The sequence below is a fragment of the Anomalospiza imberbis genome, chromosome 5 (genome assembly GCF_031753505.1).
Source record: "Anomalospiza imberbis isolate Cuckoo-Finch-1a 21T00152 chromosome 5, ASM3175350v1, whole genome shotgun sequence".
NCBI lineage: Eukaryota > Metazoa > Chordata > Aves > Passeriformes > Viduidae > Anomalospiza > Anomalospiza imberbis.
Genome location: NC_089685.1, coordinates 2,024,676 through 2,038,429, shown reverse-complemented (window position 1 = coordinate 2,038,429; position 13,754 = coordinate 2,024,676). Strand labels below are relative to the sequence as shown.

The following is a 13,754-nucleotide window of genomic DNA, read 5'->3' as shown; positions in this document are numbered from 1 at the left end:
GAAATAACTTCCTATGGAGCGTGCTGGTGTTAGATGTTGCTGGGACCAGATAAATTACATTGGTTTGTAGAGAAAAATTTCTTTTATTGCTGGAGAATATGTGGCATTTTTGAAGCTCTGTCTGTATTTCTATGGTAAATACACACCACAATTTTATACCTTACAAAAATGAGACACGGTGTGACTTCCTTCAAGAGGCACAGAACAGCTGGGCTTGAAAGGGACCTTAAAACCCATCCAGTTCAATGGGCAGGGACACCTCCCACTGTCCCAGGCTGCTCCCAGCATCCAGCCTGGCCTTGGACATTCCAGGGATCCAGCCCCAGCTGCTCTGGCAATGCCAGCCCAGCCAGGAATTCCTAATTCCCAAGATCCCATCCATCCCTGCCCTCTGGCAGTGGGAGCCATTCCCTGTGTCCTGTCCCTGCAGGCCTTGTCCCCAGTCCCTCTGCAGCTCTCCTGGAGCCCCTTTAGGGGCTGGAATGTGCTGGAAGCTCTCCCTGGAGCCTTCTCCTCTCCAGGTGAGCATCCCCAGCTCTCACCTGCTGCTCTTCTCAAAACTGAGCATTTTACTGTGAGAGCCATTTAATTTTGCTCTCCGAGGAAAAAGTCTGAGACTGAGGTCTGTGGGGGGGAAAAGAAGCTTCTGAATACTTAGTTGAGCATTTATAATAAGTACATAAATCAAAAATCTTGCCTTTCTCTTCACTAAAAAGTGAATTATCCTTTATCTTTTGGTGGCTACAGTCTGTGCAGCTGCTTTAAGAGGACAGGTGAGAGTAAATTCAAACTTCTTCTGGGTTGTGGCACTTTGTCCCTTCACCTGAAGTGCTGAGGCAGGAAGGTTGTTGGAGAGCTTGGAGTTCATTCAGTTTTTTAGATAGGTGCAGCAGTGGTAGAGCTGGCAGTTCTATATATATATATATATATATATATATATATATATATATATATCCATGTGAATACTTTTTCCTGTGTATTTACCTTTGGAAATGAGCTATTCCTGGCTTTCATGGAAGCTGTTTGGAGGAAGCAGTTGAAGGCTTTGGGTGTTTGCACAATGACAAGGTTTCAGGACTCTTGAAAAAATCTTTCCATCTCCTCCCTCTGCTCGTTGGGTTGGATGCTGGAAATAGGAGATGAAAAATGCTTGTGACCTACAGATCAACTTCTACTAAAATGAATAGTCCCAAAGGACTTTTTTTATTAATCTAATTCCAGTGTAAATTCAGTGACCTCAGGGAAATAACAAGGTTCATTTATTTTCTCCTGAGGAAAGTGCTGTACATCCCATGATAAAAACATTTCAGGATTGTGTCTGATCATCTTCTCCTCTATCCTGTCTCCCATCTGTGGGAGTGACTCCAGTGAATGAAGCATTTTGCTTTTGTGTAATCTGTATTTTTAACTATGTAAAATCAGAAGTCTATGAGATTTGGTTCAATGAATTTCTGTTTCACCGTAGCATAAAAATGTCTCTCAGCAGACTCACAGCCAGTTGGAATTACTGTAATCCTGGTGAGCTCTTGCTAATGAGACAGGCATCTGCAGCCATCCAGCTGCCAAGTACAAATTCCAGGTATCTTACAGAGGAGGAGGATTCTCATTCGGAAAAAAATCAAAGTGAAAAAAACAAGTGAAGTGCTCAGGAATCCCTCCTGGAAACCCCCACCGAGTTCATCATCTGCTACTCGGGATCTAAACTGATTTTCCTTCTGTTTGTCCTCTGTTTGGAATATTTTTCAGGGAGTTCTGAAATGCTGATGTATATTTATCATAGCTTCATAATCCTGTCCTGTTTTGTGATTCCCCCTTCAAAGTTCTTCCTGCAAAGTTCCTTTCCCAAACAATTTGGATCCTTTCTGTTTGACAAACAGTGTGTTGACTTTTCTTCTTCCTTGCAACACATTTTAATAGGACTAAAATAAGCAGAGATGCCCTTGGCTCACTTTTCGGCAGTGCTAGCAGGAGCATGTATAATCTCAAGAATATTAAGTATTCCTTGCTTTCCTCTCTTTTTTTTTTTTTTTTTGTGCAGAGCAAGAAAAAGAAATGGCTCCTGTACCATGAGACTTAAATGGGAAATTCAGGTGTACAAATTTTCAAATTCCAAGTGATTAATCCAGACTCATTATCACTGGAAATAAACAGATCCTAAACCCGAAACCTTACATTTCTAAAACTTACTGTGTTTTCCAGTAAAATGAAGGGAAAAAAAAATCTCTTTTTCATTTGGGTTTTGATTTAAACTCTTAGCCTGTCTGTAAGGAAGTAATCTACAGGTGTTTCAGGCAAATTCATGTGAGAGGAGGGCTAAGAAGAAACCTGTTGGGGAAAATTTGTTGTGGTGTGGAATTTTTTATCCTTTTTGGTGTAGGATGTGATGCCTGGGAACATTATTTAGTGGTGGCCTTGGCAGTGCTGGGTTAATGGTTGGACTCCATGATCTCAGAGGTATTTTCCAACCATAATAATTCTGTGATGGTTTGAACCAGCACAGATTAAAGGACTGCAAATAAATACAAGCTTTCTGATCAGAATATGAATGTGTTTTTTTTAGTGGTGATTGTTCCTACAGGATTTTCCCAAACCAGTGTAATTAAGTGTAGTGGTTTTGGTTTGTTAATTTGAGATTTCATTAATTTTTAGATTTGTTAGTTAATGTACTAATTAGTGTGTTGGGTTTGGTGTTGGTTAATTACTAATATACTTATTTCTTGTTGTGAGATAGGATTAGGAGAAAGGTAAAGTAGGTTTAAAATTTAAAAGTATATAAAGAAAAATTTATTAATAGTAACTAACAGAAAGAGTAATAAGAATTAAAACAAAACCAGGATGTTCCCAGTACAGGTGTTTATTCTGCATCCAACAGAGGCAGCTGGAAATCCTGGAATGTGGCAATTGACTGAGCCTGAAACTTTGGTTCATCTTGGTTTAGTTGCCTTTTCCAGGGTGAGAGGAGACCAGAACTGTTCATGTTCATATATGATGTCAGTAGGAATAATCTGGTGGGATCTCCAAGGTTTCTGATTTCCATCTGTCCTGGTTTTGTCCTTCTGCCACTTTTGGGGTTTCTGAGATGGGAACTGCTGGAATCTCTCAGGCTTCACAAGCAACTCCACTTTTCTGGGCAGATGTTTTTAGCAAAATGTATTTTTCCTATAGAAAAGACAAGCTAAATTCAAATGCAAGGACAAAAATACTGGGCAACGCAATATAGATCTTCTTTAAAAATATGGCTGAGATTTGTTAGGAAGCCTGGGTTGGATGGGAATTTTCTGGAGCAGTGGAATCCTTGTGGCATCCTCTGACATGAGCAATGTAGTCTTAGCTTTGGAGAGAGATCTTCAGCTTTTGTAACCAACTCCTGGCACTGCAGATGGATTCTGTGGCAAATCCAGAATTGTGAAATTGAATTTTGTTTGATTAAAACTACCAACTTTCCTAGTTTGTGCTCTGGGCCAATTTGGTTCTGCTGCTCCCTTGTCTGTCTCCATCCAGGATTCTCCTGCGATCTGTGCCACAGGTCAGAGAGGATGGATGTTTTCAATAACTGCAGGGACAGGCAGCTCCAAACTCAAAACAAAATGTCAATTCCTGAGGAGGATGTTCCTTGTGTCCAGTGTATCCATGCTGAAGAACGTTCTTCCAGCAGAAATAAGCAGTTCTTCACAAAGAAAATGGATTTATCTGCAAGGGCTCTTAACAGAGGATGACTTTCTGCCAGCCTTGCACGTGATTTCATTTTAGAGTCATGGAATGGTTTGGATTGGAAGGGACTCGAAGATGGTCATGGGCAGGGAGCCTTTCACTAAAATTTGTATTTTCTGGGCCCTAAGCAACTTTGTCTAGTGTTCCTACTTCTCAGAGCCTTTTTAAAGAGCTCTGGCTAAAATTTTTTTTTTTTTTTTTTTTTTTTTTTTTTTTTTTTTTTTTTTTGAGGAGCTGATTTAAGACACAATTAAAAGGTTTGGGAGTAGAAAATTAATGTAATAACATGAGAAAGGATTCCTCTTTCTGTAGCTACCATGCAGCATGAAACATGAAATACAGTGAGTTTTATGCTTTGGAAGAAGCTGCTTTGAGGGGAGACTTGTGGGGAGCTGCAGCTTCTTCAGGAGGGGCAGCTCTGATCTCTGCTCTCTGTGACAGAAACAGGTCCTGAGGGACTTTATTTCACTTCTGTGCATGTACTTTAAAGGTACCTCGTCAGGGGAGGTTGAGGTTGGATATCAGGAAAAGGTTCTTATTGCTCTTTCTGCAATTTTTAATCCTCTCAAAGGGAGAAGGGATGGCATTGATTCTTGAACAGAAATTTGTAGGGACATCAAGAAGCTTTGAGCTATGTCCAGTTTCACAAAGTTTTCAGCAGTTTTGTTGCAATCGCAGACTTAGTTGATTTCCATAAAAAGAATCTTACTACATGATGTTAGAGGTTAAAATAATTGAGGGGGGAAATAGGGTCTTGAGGCCTTTTCTTGTTGTATTGGTATATACTTGAAAACTGACTGTTGGAAGACCTGGATAGATTTGTGATGGATTTCTGTGTCCCTGTGACCTCCCTTATCTTTGGCAGATAAGTTACAGGAGCTACAACACTGCACAAGTTGCACTGATTCCCAAGACTAAAGTTAGGATTTTTTTCCTTATAGCTCTTCATAAATTATAAATCAAGAAATATTTCAGATGTTACATTGTGCCTATATTAATGACTCTCTGGCAGTATGATAACCAATAGTGACCTTTCCCTGAAAAGGGAAAAGAAAAGCTCTAAAGGTGTGGGAAAATCAGAAAAATAGAAACTTCCACAGACATGGAAGGGTTTGATTTGCAGGCTTGGAAGAAGCTTGGATTGATGTAAAAATACAATACAATACACAGATATTAAGCAGAAAAATCATAAACTTATGTTTCTGTAGTTGTAAGTAAGAATATGCCTTAAATGAGTGAGAAATTATATTGATAAGAGAGGATTATATTGATAAGATGGTGAAGAGTTTATAATGTAGGGGCGTGGTTGTGTAAGCTAAGCGTTTAGAAGTTGCAATAGAAGTATATTTGTGCATGTGAGACAGAAGACTATTGGACAAAAGTATCTGCAGTGCAGCAGAAGTAAGTAAAGGTGAGAGGTTAGAAAAGCAAAATAAACCCTGTAGCAACTGTTTATTGGTTTAGAAAGTTCTGTCTTGCCTTGTAACAAAGAACTTGTGACTGCTCTTGAGCTATGGCCACCTGCTTGCTCCTCTAAAATCTCACAGCCTCTGAGACTGTTGTTTATCTGAGCAATAAATTGCTCTCAGCCTGAAAATAGTCCCATCCCTTCATTACAAACGGCAACGATAATAATATGAAGGGTTTGAAAGCTGGCAGAGTAATAAACCACAGTATTGATGGGTTTTATTTTCTCACAGTGCATTGATCTCTACTGAATAAACTCCAAGTAACTTTTGTCATCTTGGTGTCCTCAGGACTTTATCCACCAGCGATGACGTGGAGGACCGGGAGAATGAGAAGGGGCGGCTGGAGGAGGCGTACGAAAAGTGCGACCGCGACCTGGACGAGCTCATCGTGCAGCACTACACGGAGCTGACCACGGCCATCCGCACCTACCAGAGCATCACCGAGCGCATCACCAACTCCCGCAACAAGATCAAGCAGGTGGGAGCCAGCCCTGAGCGTTCCTGCCTTTGTGGTGTGGGAAGTGCATTGGTAGAGAGTTTGTATGCCTTGTGTCTTGGTTTGAACAGACAGGTGTCTGCTAAGGAAGGCAGGAAATGGAAAATGCAAACCCTTTCCCTCTGAATTGTTATAATTTTGAAATTAAGGGGCTCTCAGGCAAAGATACGGGAGTAGGAATAACAGTTCTTTGCTAGGAAAATTAAAAATACAAATGCAATAGTACAAAACAGAAAACAACCCACTGCCAGAGTCAGAACAGAGCTGACCCCCTGTGGGTCAGGGTGGTGGCAGCAGTCCCATCCCATGGTGGCTCAGCCCTCCTGCAGTGCCAGCTGTGCTTCTGCTGGAGCAGGGATCCTGGACAAGGCTGGAGTTTTCCTCTGAAGCTCCAGGGCTGCTGGGGATGGGCCTGGGCTCCCTCTGGGAATGCAGTGGAGAAGAAAGCTGCTCCTCTGGCAATGCAGTGGGCAAAGGCTGCTGTGGTGTTGCAGGAGTCAGATTGGATCCAGGTAGGAATGCTTGGCTCCTCCCCTGGGCGGAGCATCTCCCCATGGGATGATGGAATTTTCTCAGCCCTGCAGGGACACTCAGTGGCCATGAACAGCAGAGATCTCCTGGAGGGAGGATTGGGTGTGGGAGAGGTAAAGAAAACTGCCCCATGGACAGCAGATAACTGTTAAGAAGATAACCCATCTCTAACAAATAGCAAATAGAATACACATCCCCACTATCATCTTTCAACCTAAGACAGATTGTTATAGTGACAGTGCTAGTGCCTTGTGTGCTTCACTGTACACAGCAGACAATAAACAAAGCCATCAAAGAAGTGTTTTCCATTCAAGAGAGAGGGGGAAATGTGGGAAATGGGTTTGTAGAGAATTCTCAAAGCCTGACAGAAAGCTCACCCAGCGTGCATCTGGATGCAAACCTTGAGATGAGAAATGCTGACTTAGAAATGCCCTGGAGTGGGACAGACATTGCTGGGAGAGAAATGGAACTGGAAACAAGTTTCCAAGGGTGGCCTTACAAATCAGGCTGGACACTTTGGAGAGATAGAACTGTGAAAGATGCAGTGTAGTAGGACCCACGAGGGGTAATTTTAAAGGATTGGCTTTAAGGCATCTGCAGCATGGTGTGGCTAAAGCTGACAGACCAAGAAACACTTATAAGGTGTTGTAATTAAGAAATAATTGGCTTCTGATTGTGATGGTGTGAATTATAACATCTGTATTGTCTCACCCTTCACATGAGACTGAAAATGGAATAAAAGTTTTAAAAACACCTCTCAGCTGCCCCATCTCTGGGTCAGAAAAGACCATAATCTGACCTGTGTCAGCTCCACAGGCTGTGCTCCAGCTGCAAATCTCCTTTTTTCCTGGCTACTGTTGTTTTATTGGTGGTTTTGCTACCAGTAACTGCCAGTGATGGAAGCTCCAAGCTTCCGTTCTAAGCTTTTGATTCTCCCTCTCTTTTTCAAGCTTCTCATCATCATTTTAAATTGAATGAAAGTTGAGTTGAGAAAGTACTGTTACCACTAAATTCCCACCTGGAGAATTGTGTCCAACCCTGTTGGAACAAGTCTAGAGGAGGCCCCAGAGCTGCTCCAGGGCTGGAGCCCCTCTGCTCTGATCCAGCTTGGGAGAGCTGGGGGTGCTCACCTGGAGAGAAGGCGCCTCCAGGGAGAGCTTCCAGCACATTCCAGGGCCTAAAGGGGCTCCAGGAGAGCTGCAGAGGGACTGGGGACAAGGCCTGCAGGGACAGGACACAGGGAATGGCTCCCACTGCCAGAGGGCAGGGGTGGATGGGATCTTGGGAATGAGGAATTCCTGGCTGGGCTGGAATTGCCAGAGCAGCTGGGGCTGCCCCTGGATCCCTGGAATGTCCAAGGCCAGGCTGGACACTGGGGCTGGGAGCAGCCTGGGACAGTGGGAGGTGTCCCTGCCATGGCAGGGGTTGAAAGATGATTTTTAAGTTCTTTTCAACCCCACATCTTGGCATGACTCTAAATCTAAGCTAGGCCTGTATACCAGTGACTCTGTGTCACTACAGGACCATCCAGTCCTACCACTGTCCCAAGCTCTGTCTTACTGACAACGTTTTCTGTAGGATCTCCCTGAGAACAGAAGTTCTTAAAAGTCAAACTGAGAGGTGGATGTGAAGCACAAACCTCTCCCTGTTCATTTATTGTCTGGGCATGTTGCTCTCAGGTTTTTGAAGTCTCCAGGGCTGCTGAGCTCACACCTTTCCATCTCATCTTTTCATGTTTTGCTATCTTGGCCTTCAACCACCTCCTGAATAGTCTGGGTGATTCATCATCTTTGGTTTTTGCTCACAGAATATGAATTTTGATGCTATTTCCAATCTCAGCTGTGTTGTGTGAACATGAGCTCTGTGCCCCCAAATCTTTCTGCATTTTGAGTGCTCACACTTTGAGGTATGGTGCCAGTAAATAACTCTGGCACTCATGGCTGGGGACTTGTTTGAGCTATTCTGTCCCTGCAGCAGCCGATGACTTCTTTGGGCTCCTATCTTGCACTTCCTGTGCAGTTTGCTGTACCGAAACTTTGCACAACAGGCACCAAATTTTTCTTACTTTATTTTTTTATTTCCTGGCTCTGTGGAAGTCTCAGCTTAAAACCTTTCCCAGAAGTGCTTTAGGAGCAGCACATTTTTACCCTTGTGAGGTTACATACTGACCCTTCTGGCTTTGAAAATTCATTTAACATTTTCAAAGAAAATGAGACCATTCTGCTGCTTTCCAAGGGTAAGAGTTCATTCCAGGATTTATGGACAAAGCTCAGCACTCTGAAAGCAGAGATCAATTCCACTAAATTTGAAATCAACTGTAGGCAGTGGCCTGGTTTCACACGGTGTGCAAAGCTTTGCAGAGGTCAGCACAAGCAGAGAGTGGTGTGACCTTTGGGTCCCACCTAGAAGAATGACTGTGAGGGTGAAGGACCTTCTGGTATTTAAGTTTGCTTATTAGTTTTGGTCAATATGTATTGAAGTGGTTTTGACCTAATCTCACAGGAGGCCCCAGATCTGGTTTGTCATCAATCTGTGTTACACTCCCAGGCTTGCTCTTCGTGTTCCCTCTGTGCAAGGTGGGAGTTGTACAAGTGACAGATATTCCAGATCCTTCTGTGGATCTGCCTTTTGTGGACTCCTGGTAGGAAAGGTTTAGTTTTGGGTTTAGCTACAGAGGTGTCACCTCTGTAAAACTGAATTACGAAGCAGAACTGATCTGGGCTCCAAAGGGGAGTTTTTTTTTAAAGATCTGCTGTTCATTCCTTGCCCTGCTCCCAGATGTGGATGGAGTTGATGATCTTTCTTGCAAGGACAGGAGCAGGAATGTCTGGTGAGATTCCTTCTGGCCCCATGATTGTTTTGCTGACCTAATTTGGCTCTCTGTAGCTGCAGTCCACTGATGAAGCTGTGCCAGGTCAGTGAAACATTTCCAATTAATGTATTGAACAGGGGTTAGATGTGAAATGATCTCTGTGTGTCTTTTAGTTTGCCTCTGCTTTTTAGGACACTCCTAGATGAGGGTTTTTTTGTTGACTGAGGATTTTTCCATGCTTCTCTTTTCAGAAGGACATTTTGGAGTGCAGTATTGGAATCTCAAATTCTCCTGCCTTTGGGGAGAGGCTGTTTTATGGAGCTGTTGTTATTTACCAGTGTCCAGTATTGGTCCACTGATGTGTTTTTCACATAGATTTTTTTTAAACTGCTTTCAGGTGAACAAGGCAGGAGAAAGTGCAGTTGAAGTGGGATTTGTGGAGTGCTTTAAAGGCTAATTATTTAAAAATAAATTGAAGGGCTCCTTCTGAGTGTCTCTCTTCATGTGTAATTCAGTGAGAGTTCAGCCTGAGAAAAGGTTGGGCCCCAAGTATTCATAACTTATCACAAAACAAGAGTGGTGTGAAGGCAATGTGTGAAGCTGTGCTGCTAATTGCTTCCACATTTTAGTATGGATTGTTGATTTGCATTAAGCAGGAAAAAGCTAGGTTACACTGACCTTACCAGGGAGAATCTGAAAGCAGGGAATGCTGAGAGTTGAGAGAATGGAGAAGGAAAACTCTTGGTGTTGCCTAAATGGAGAAAAATTAGAGATTTTGCCACTTGGACGATGGCATGAGGCTCAGAACCAAACTGTGTGGGTTTGTAATGGCTTGATAAATAATGGAAATGCTGATTTGAACTCAAATTCTGAGTAAATGTTCTCTTCCAAAAAATTGGTATTGCTCAAGTTACTGGAAAAATGGCTTTACTCTTAGCTGGTCTTGTTTCAGAGAAAAAACACCAAACTTGAAGAAAGGAGGAGACTGCCAAAAGATTTAATAGGCAGGTGGAAAATGTTTGCAGCAGGAAAATTAGTGGTGGCTTATTTGCTTCCAAAGAAAATTTGATTCTTGCTCTTTGCCAAAATACTGAACTGGATCTTGGGAAATGGCCTTGGTTGTGGTTAACAGGATCTGGTGTTTTATTGCATTGTGGTACTTCAGTTCAATTTTCACTAGTGGTATAAAACTTGCAATAAAGACCATTTCAGCTATGAGAGAAGTTCCGTTTTTAGGGTCTGCAAAGTTCTCCTCAGCCAAGGCAGCACGAAGGAAATCGGATTTCGTTTTACCCTGGTGATATTTTTGGAGTTCCTAATAAAGCAGACATGGGGAAGGGCTGCTCTCAGTTGCAGGGACAGATGTCGTTAACCCTTGCTGTGCTGCTGCAGGTGAAGGAGAACCTGCTGTCCTGCAAGATGCTGCTGCACTGCAAACGGGACGAGCTGCGCAAGCTGTGGATCGAGGGCATCGAGCACAAGCACGTCCTGAACCTCCTGGACGAGATCGAGAACATCAAGCAGGTCCCTCAGAAGCTGGAGCAGTGCATGGCCAGCAAGCGCTACCTCAACGCCACCGACATGCTGGTACTCCCTCTTCCCCACTCCTTTCTTTTTTGACCCCACCTTCTTTTTTTGCCCACCTTCATTTTTGGCCCCTCCTTCTTTTTTTTGCCCCTCCTCCTTTTTTTGGCCCCCCTTTTGCCTCCTTTTTTGTCCCCCTTTCCCTCCCATCTCCTTCTTTTGCAGTCTCATGCTTTATTTCAAAATTAATTTTCCAAACACCTGCCTGGATCATCATCTTTCTTAAAATCTCACCAGTTATTTCAAACCCGTTTTTATAACAGAAGGAACTGTCCTGTGTCCCTCCTCTTTCATCCCCAGAATTCACTCACAACTTTGGTCATTATTCACAGGGGAGGTTCTTGCACAATTTAGGTGGGTTTGCTTCATTGTCTGCATGAGAGGACAAAGCCTTAAGGTTTAGGTTGGGCATTAGGAGGAATGTCTTCACAAAAAGGGTGATCAGAGGTGGGAATGCGCTGCTCTGAGGGGTTTGGAGTCCCCAGCCCTGGAGGTGTCCTTAGAATTCCTGGATGTGGCACTCAGTGGTGGGGATTAGATCCATAGGTTAGATTTGATCATCTCAGACATCTTTTCCAACCTAATTGGCTTTGTGACTCTGTAATTCTTTTCCCAGGGCTCTTGATCCTTTCTTCTTACTTCCAGCTCCTGGTTAATGTCTTTTTCTCCTTTACTTCAGGTGTTTTTTTCCTCTTCAATTCCATCACTTTTATTAGCTTGCCTTTCAGTTCCAGTCTTGTCCAGGAGTTTCCTGGACTTCTCTAATAACAATCTTTCTTTTTCTAAACTTAACAAGCACATTTCCTGACCAGGCTCCAGTCCTTCCTTTCCTGGAACTGTCTTTAGGAATTAAAAACAAGAGAGGTGATTTTTTTTTCTTCTCCGTCCTGACATGTGGAGTGTTCAGTCCAGTTCTGGGTTCTCCAATAAAGACAGATGGAATTACTGGGTCCAGGCCAGTGGGGGATTACAGGGTTGGTTAAGGAGCACCTCACACGTGGAGAGAGGCTGAGAGAATTCTCAGGGAGATGTTTTTCATGGTTACTATTGTTTCATGGGAGGGTGCAAATGAAACAGAGCCAGACTCTCCTTTATGGTGCCCAGGGACGGGAGAAGAGGACAAGGAATAGTTTGACCCTAAACAAGCCCTTTTTTTACTGTAGGGATGGTTGAACAATTGAAGAGGTTCAAGCTCTATAGACCCAGAGAGGTTTTGGAGTCTCCCTCTATGGAAAATTTCCAAATCCAGACTGGACATGGCTCTAAGTGCCCATGCTTGGGCAGGGAAGTGGATTTGGTATTCTCCAGAGGTCCTTTCCATCCTGAACCACAGAAAGTAGAGGCAAAAGTGCTACCTCTGTTTCTTACTCCTCTTTGCCAGACAGTGCCTTTAAGGCCATCTTTTCATTGCCTTATTTTGTTGTTTGTTTTCCACTTCACTGCCCTTTGTTGTCTCTCTTAGCTGTGCCTCTTCTTTTTAATAAGTCATTACCCAACAGGAGAAAGAGCTGGAAATTGTCACCCTGAGCTTTAATTTCCTCCTTTTTGCTTTATCTTATTTCACCTTAAACATGACTTTGTAAAACTTACCTTGTTCTCTCTGCTGGATTTCCCACAGCTGGATGCCACTCCCATCCCACCCTCCCATGGCCTGTGGAACCCACTTGGTTTTTGTTGTTGCTGTCACATCCTCGTGTCTGGTTTCACTCTGCCATCACCTTCCTTTTGTTTTTCTGTCCCTCCTCCTCTCCTGTGCCAGCCCTGCTGCAGTCACAGGATCATGGAATAGTTTGGGTTGGAAAAGGGACCTGAAATCTCATCCAGTGCCACCCCTGCCCTGGCAGGGACACCTTCCACTGTCCCAGGCTGCTCCAAGCCCTGTCCAGCCTGGCCTTGAACAGCTCCAGAAATGGGAGAATCAAAGTGTGGTGTTTGCCTGATATTTTCAATTGTCAGATGTAAAAAAAGGTGTTAGTTAAGGGGTGTTCAGTGTAGGTACCAAAATATGATACTCACAGTTGCCACCAGTATAAGTTGAAATGTTGGTGCTTTTTTCACCAGTTTGCTTGGGGTTTTTTTTGGTTTGTTTTTGTTTTTGTTTTTTTTTTTTTGTGGGTTCCTTTTTGAATTAAAAAAAAATTCTTTTCAAAATGCCAGACAAGTAATCTATTTCCTGTTTGAAATCTGTGTTAGGAAGTGTAAGAAGAAAAATAACCTTGCTTAAGATTTCTCATAACTATGCTTTAGAAATGGTTTTCAACCTGTGTATTTGATATTTACGGTTTTGCAATATTTTGTGCACTTTTATTTTAAATATAAGCACTTATGTGTATATAAATATGTGTGCTTGGGTAAAGTTGCCTGTGGCTATGAGGGAGAGACAGCATTAGATCTCTCTGATTTATAGACTACTGCAGCATTTCTGTTGCTGCTCTGTTTGGTTGTTTTTTTGTTTTCAGCATAGCAAATATTTTCTAATAAATCAAATAGTAATGATATAAAAAACAGCTGTTAGTTCATGGGCTTTTTTTGAATATATATCAAGGAATGCAGAGAAACCTCAAGTGGAAATTGAACACTCAATTTCAGCCACTCATTGACACTTGGAATTCTCATTTGAAGACAAATGTGCCTGTATAAAGAAACAGTAATTCACCTGCATTTGGAGCTTTTCCCTGGCCAAAAATCACTGCAAGCTCATTGGCTTTTGCCATCTTGTGTTAACACAGCTCTGCGAGGCTGTGATGTTGTAATCACTCACTGGCTGGGGATAATTCCCTTCTCCTTTGATATGATAGGAACATTATGTAAGATCATTACTGATCTGTCAGGGAGGCACAGTGTCCATAGATCTGCCTGTCCTTTGGTTTCATTCCTCAAGGTAAACAGCTGCTCGTGGCTCAGGAGAAGCCCAAAGTGCTCTGACAAGGAGTTTGTAGCCCTCACCCTGCAGTTGCAGCCCTGATTAATGCTGTTCCTGTAGCCTTGTGATCCATACAGTCAGAATTAGACCTTTGCAGCCCTTTGCTGGCTGGATGCAATCCTTCCACAGGCATCATTCCAGCCTGCTGCATCCCATCCCTGCAGCCTGCTCTTTGTATTCCACTCACATTAATTGAAGTAATTTTGCCACTGAAGCGTGTTTCAAACC

The 13,754-nt window shown here is 42.9% G+C and overlaps 1 protein-coding gene across 3 annotated transcripts in view; it reads left to right on the top strand.

Moving 5' to 3' along the window:
* The window catches only part of EXOC4 (exocyst complex component 4), a 309,715-nt gene that overhangs the window by 14,166 nt on the left and 281,795 nt on the right, over positions 1–13,754 (top strand). For all 3 annotated transcript variants that reach the window (XM_068189371.1, XM_068189372.1, XM_068189373.1), the window contains exons 2-3: positions 5,469–5,658; positions 10,412–10,606. In XM_068189371.1, coding sequence (XP_068045472.1) covers positions 5,469–5,658; positions 10,412–10,606 — 385 coding nt within the window. The remainder of the gene's footprint in view (positions 1–5,468; positions 5,659–10,411; positions 10,607–13,754) is intronic.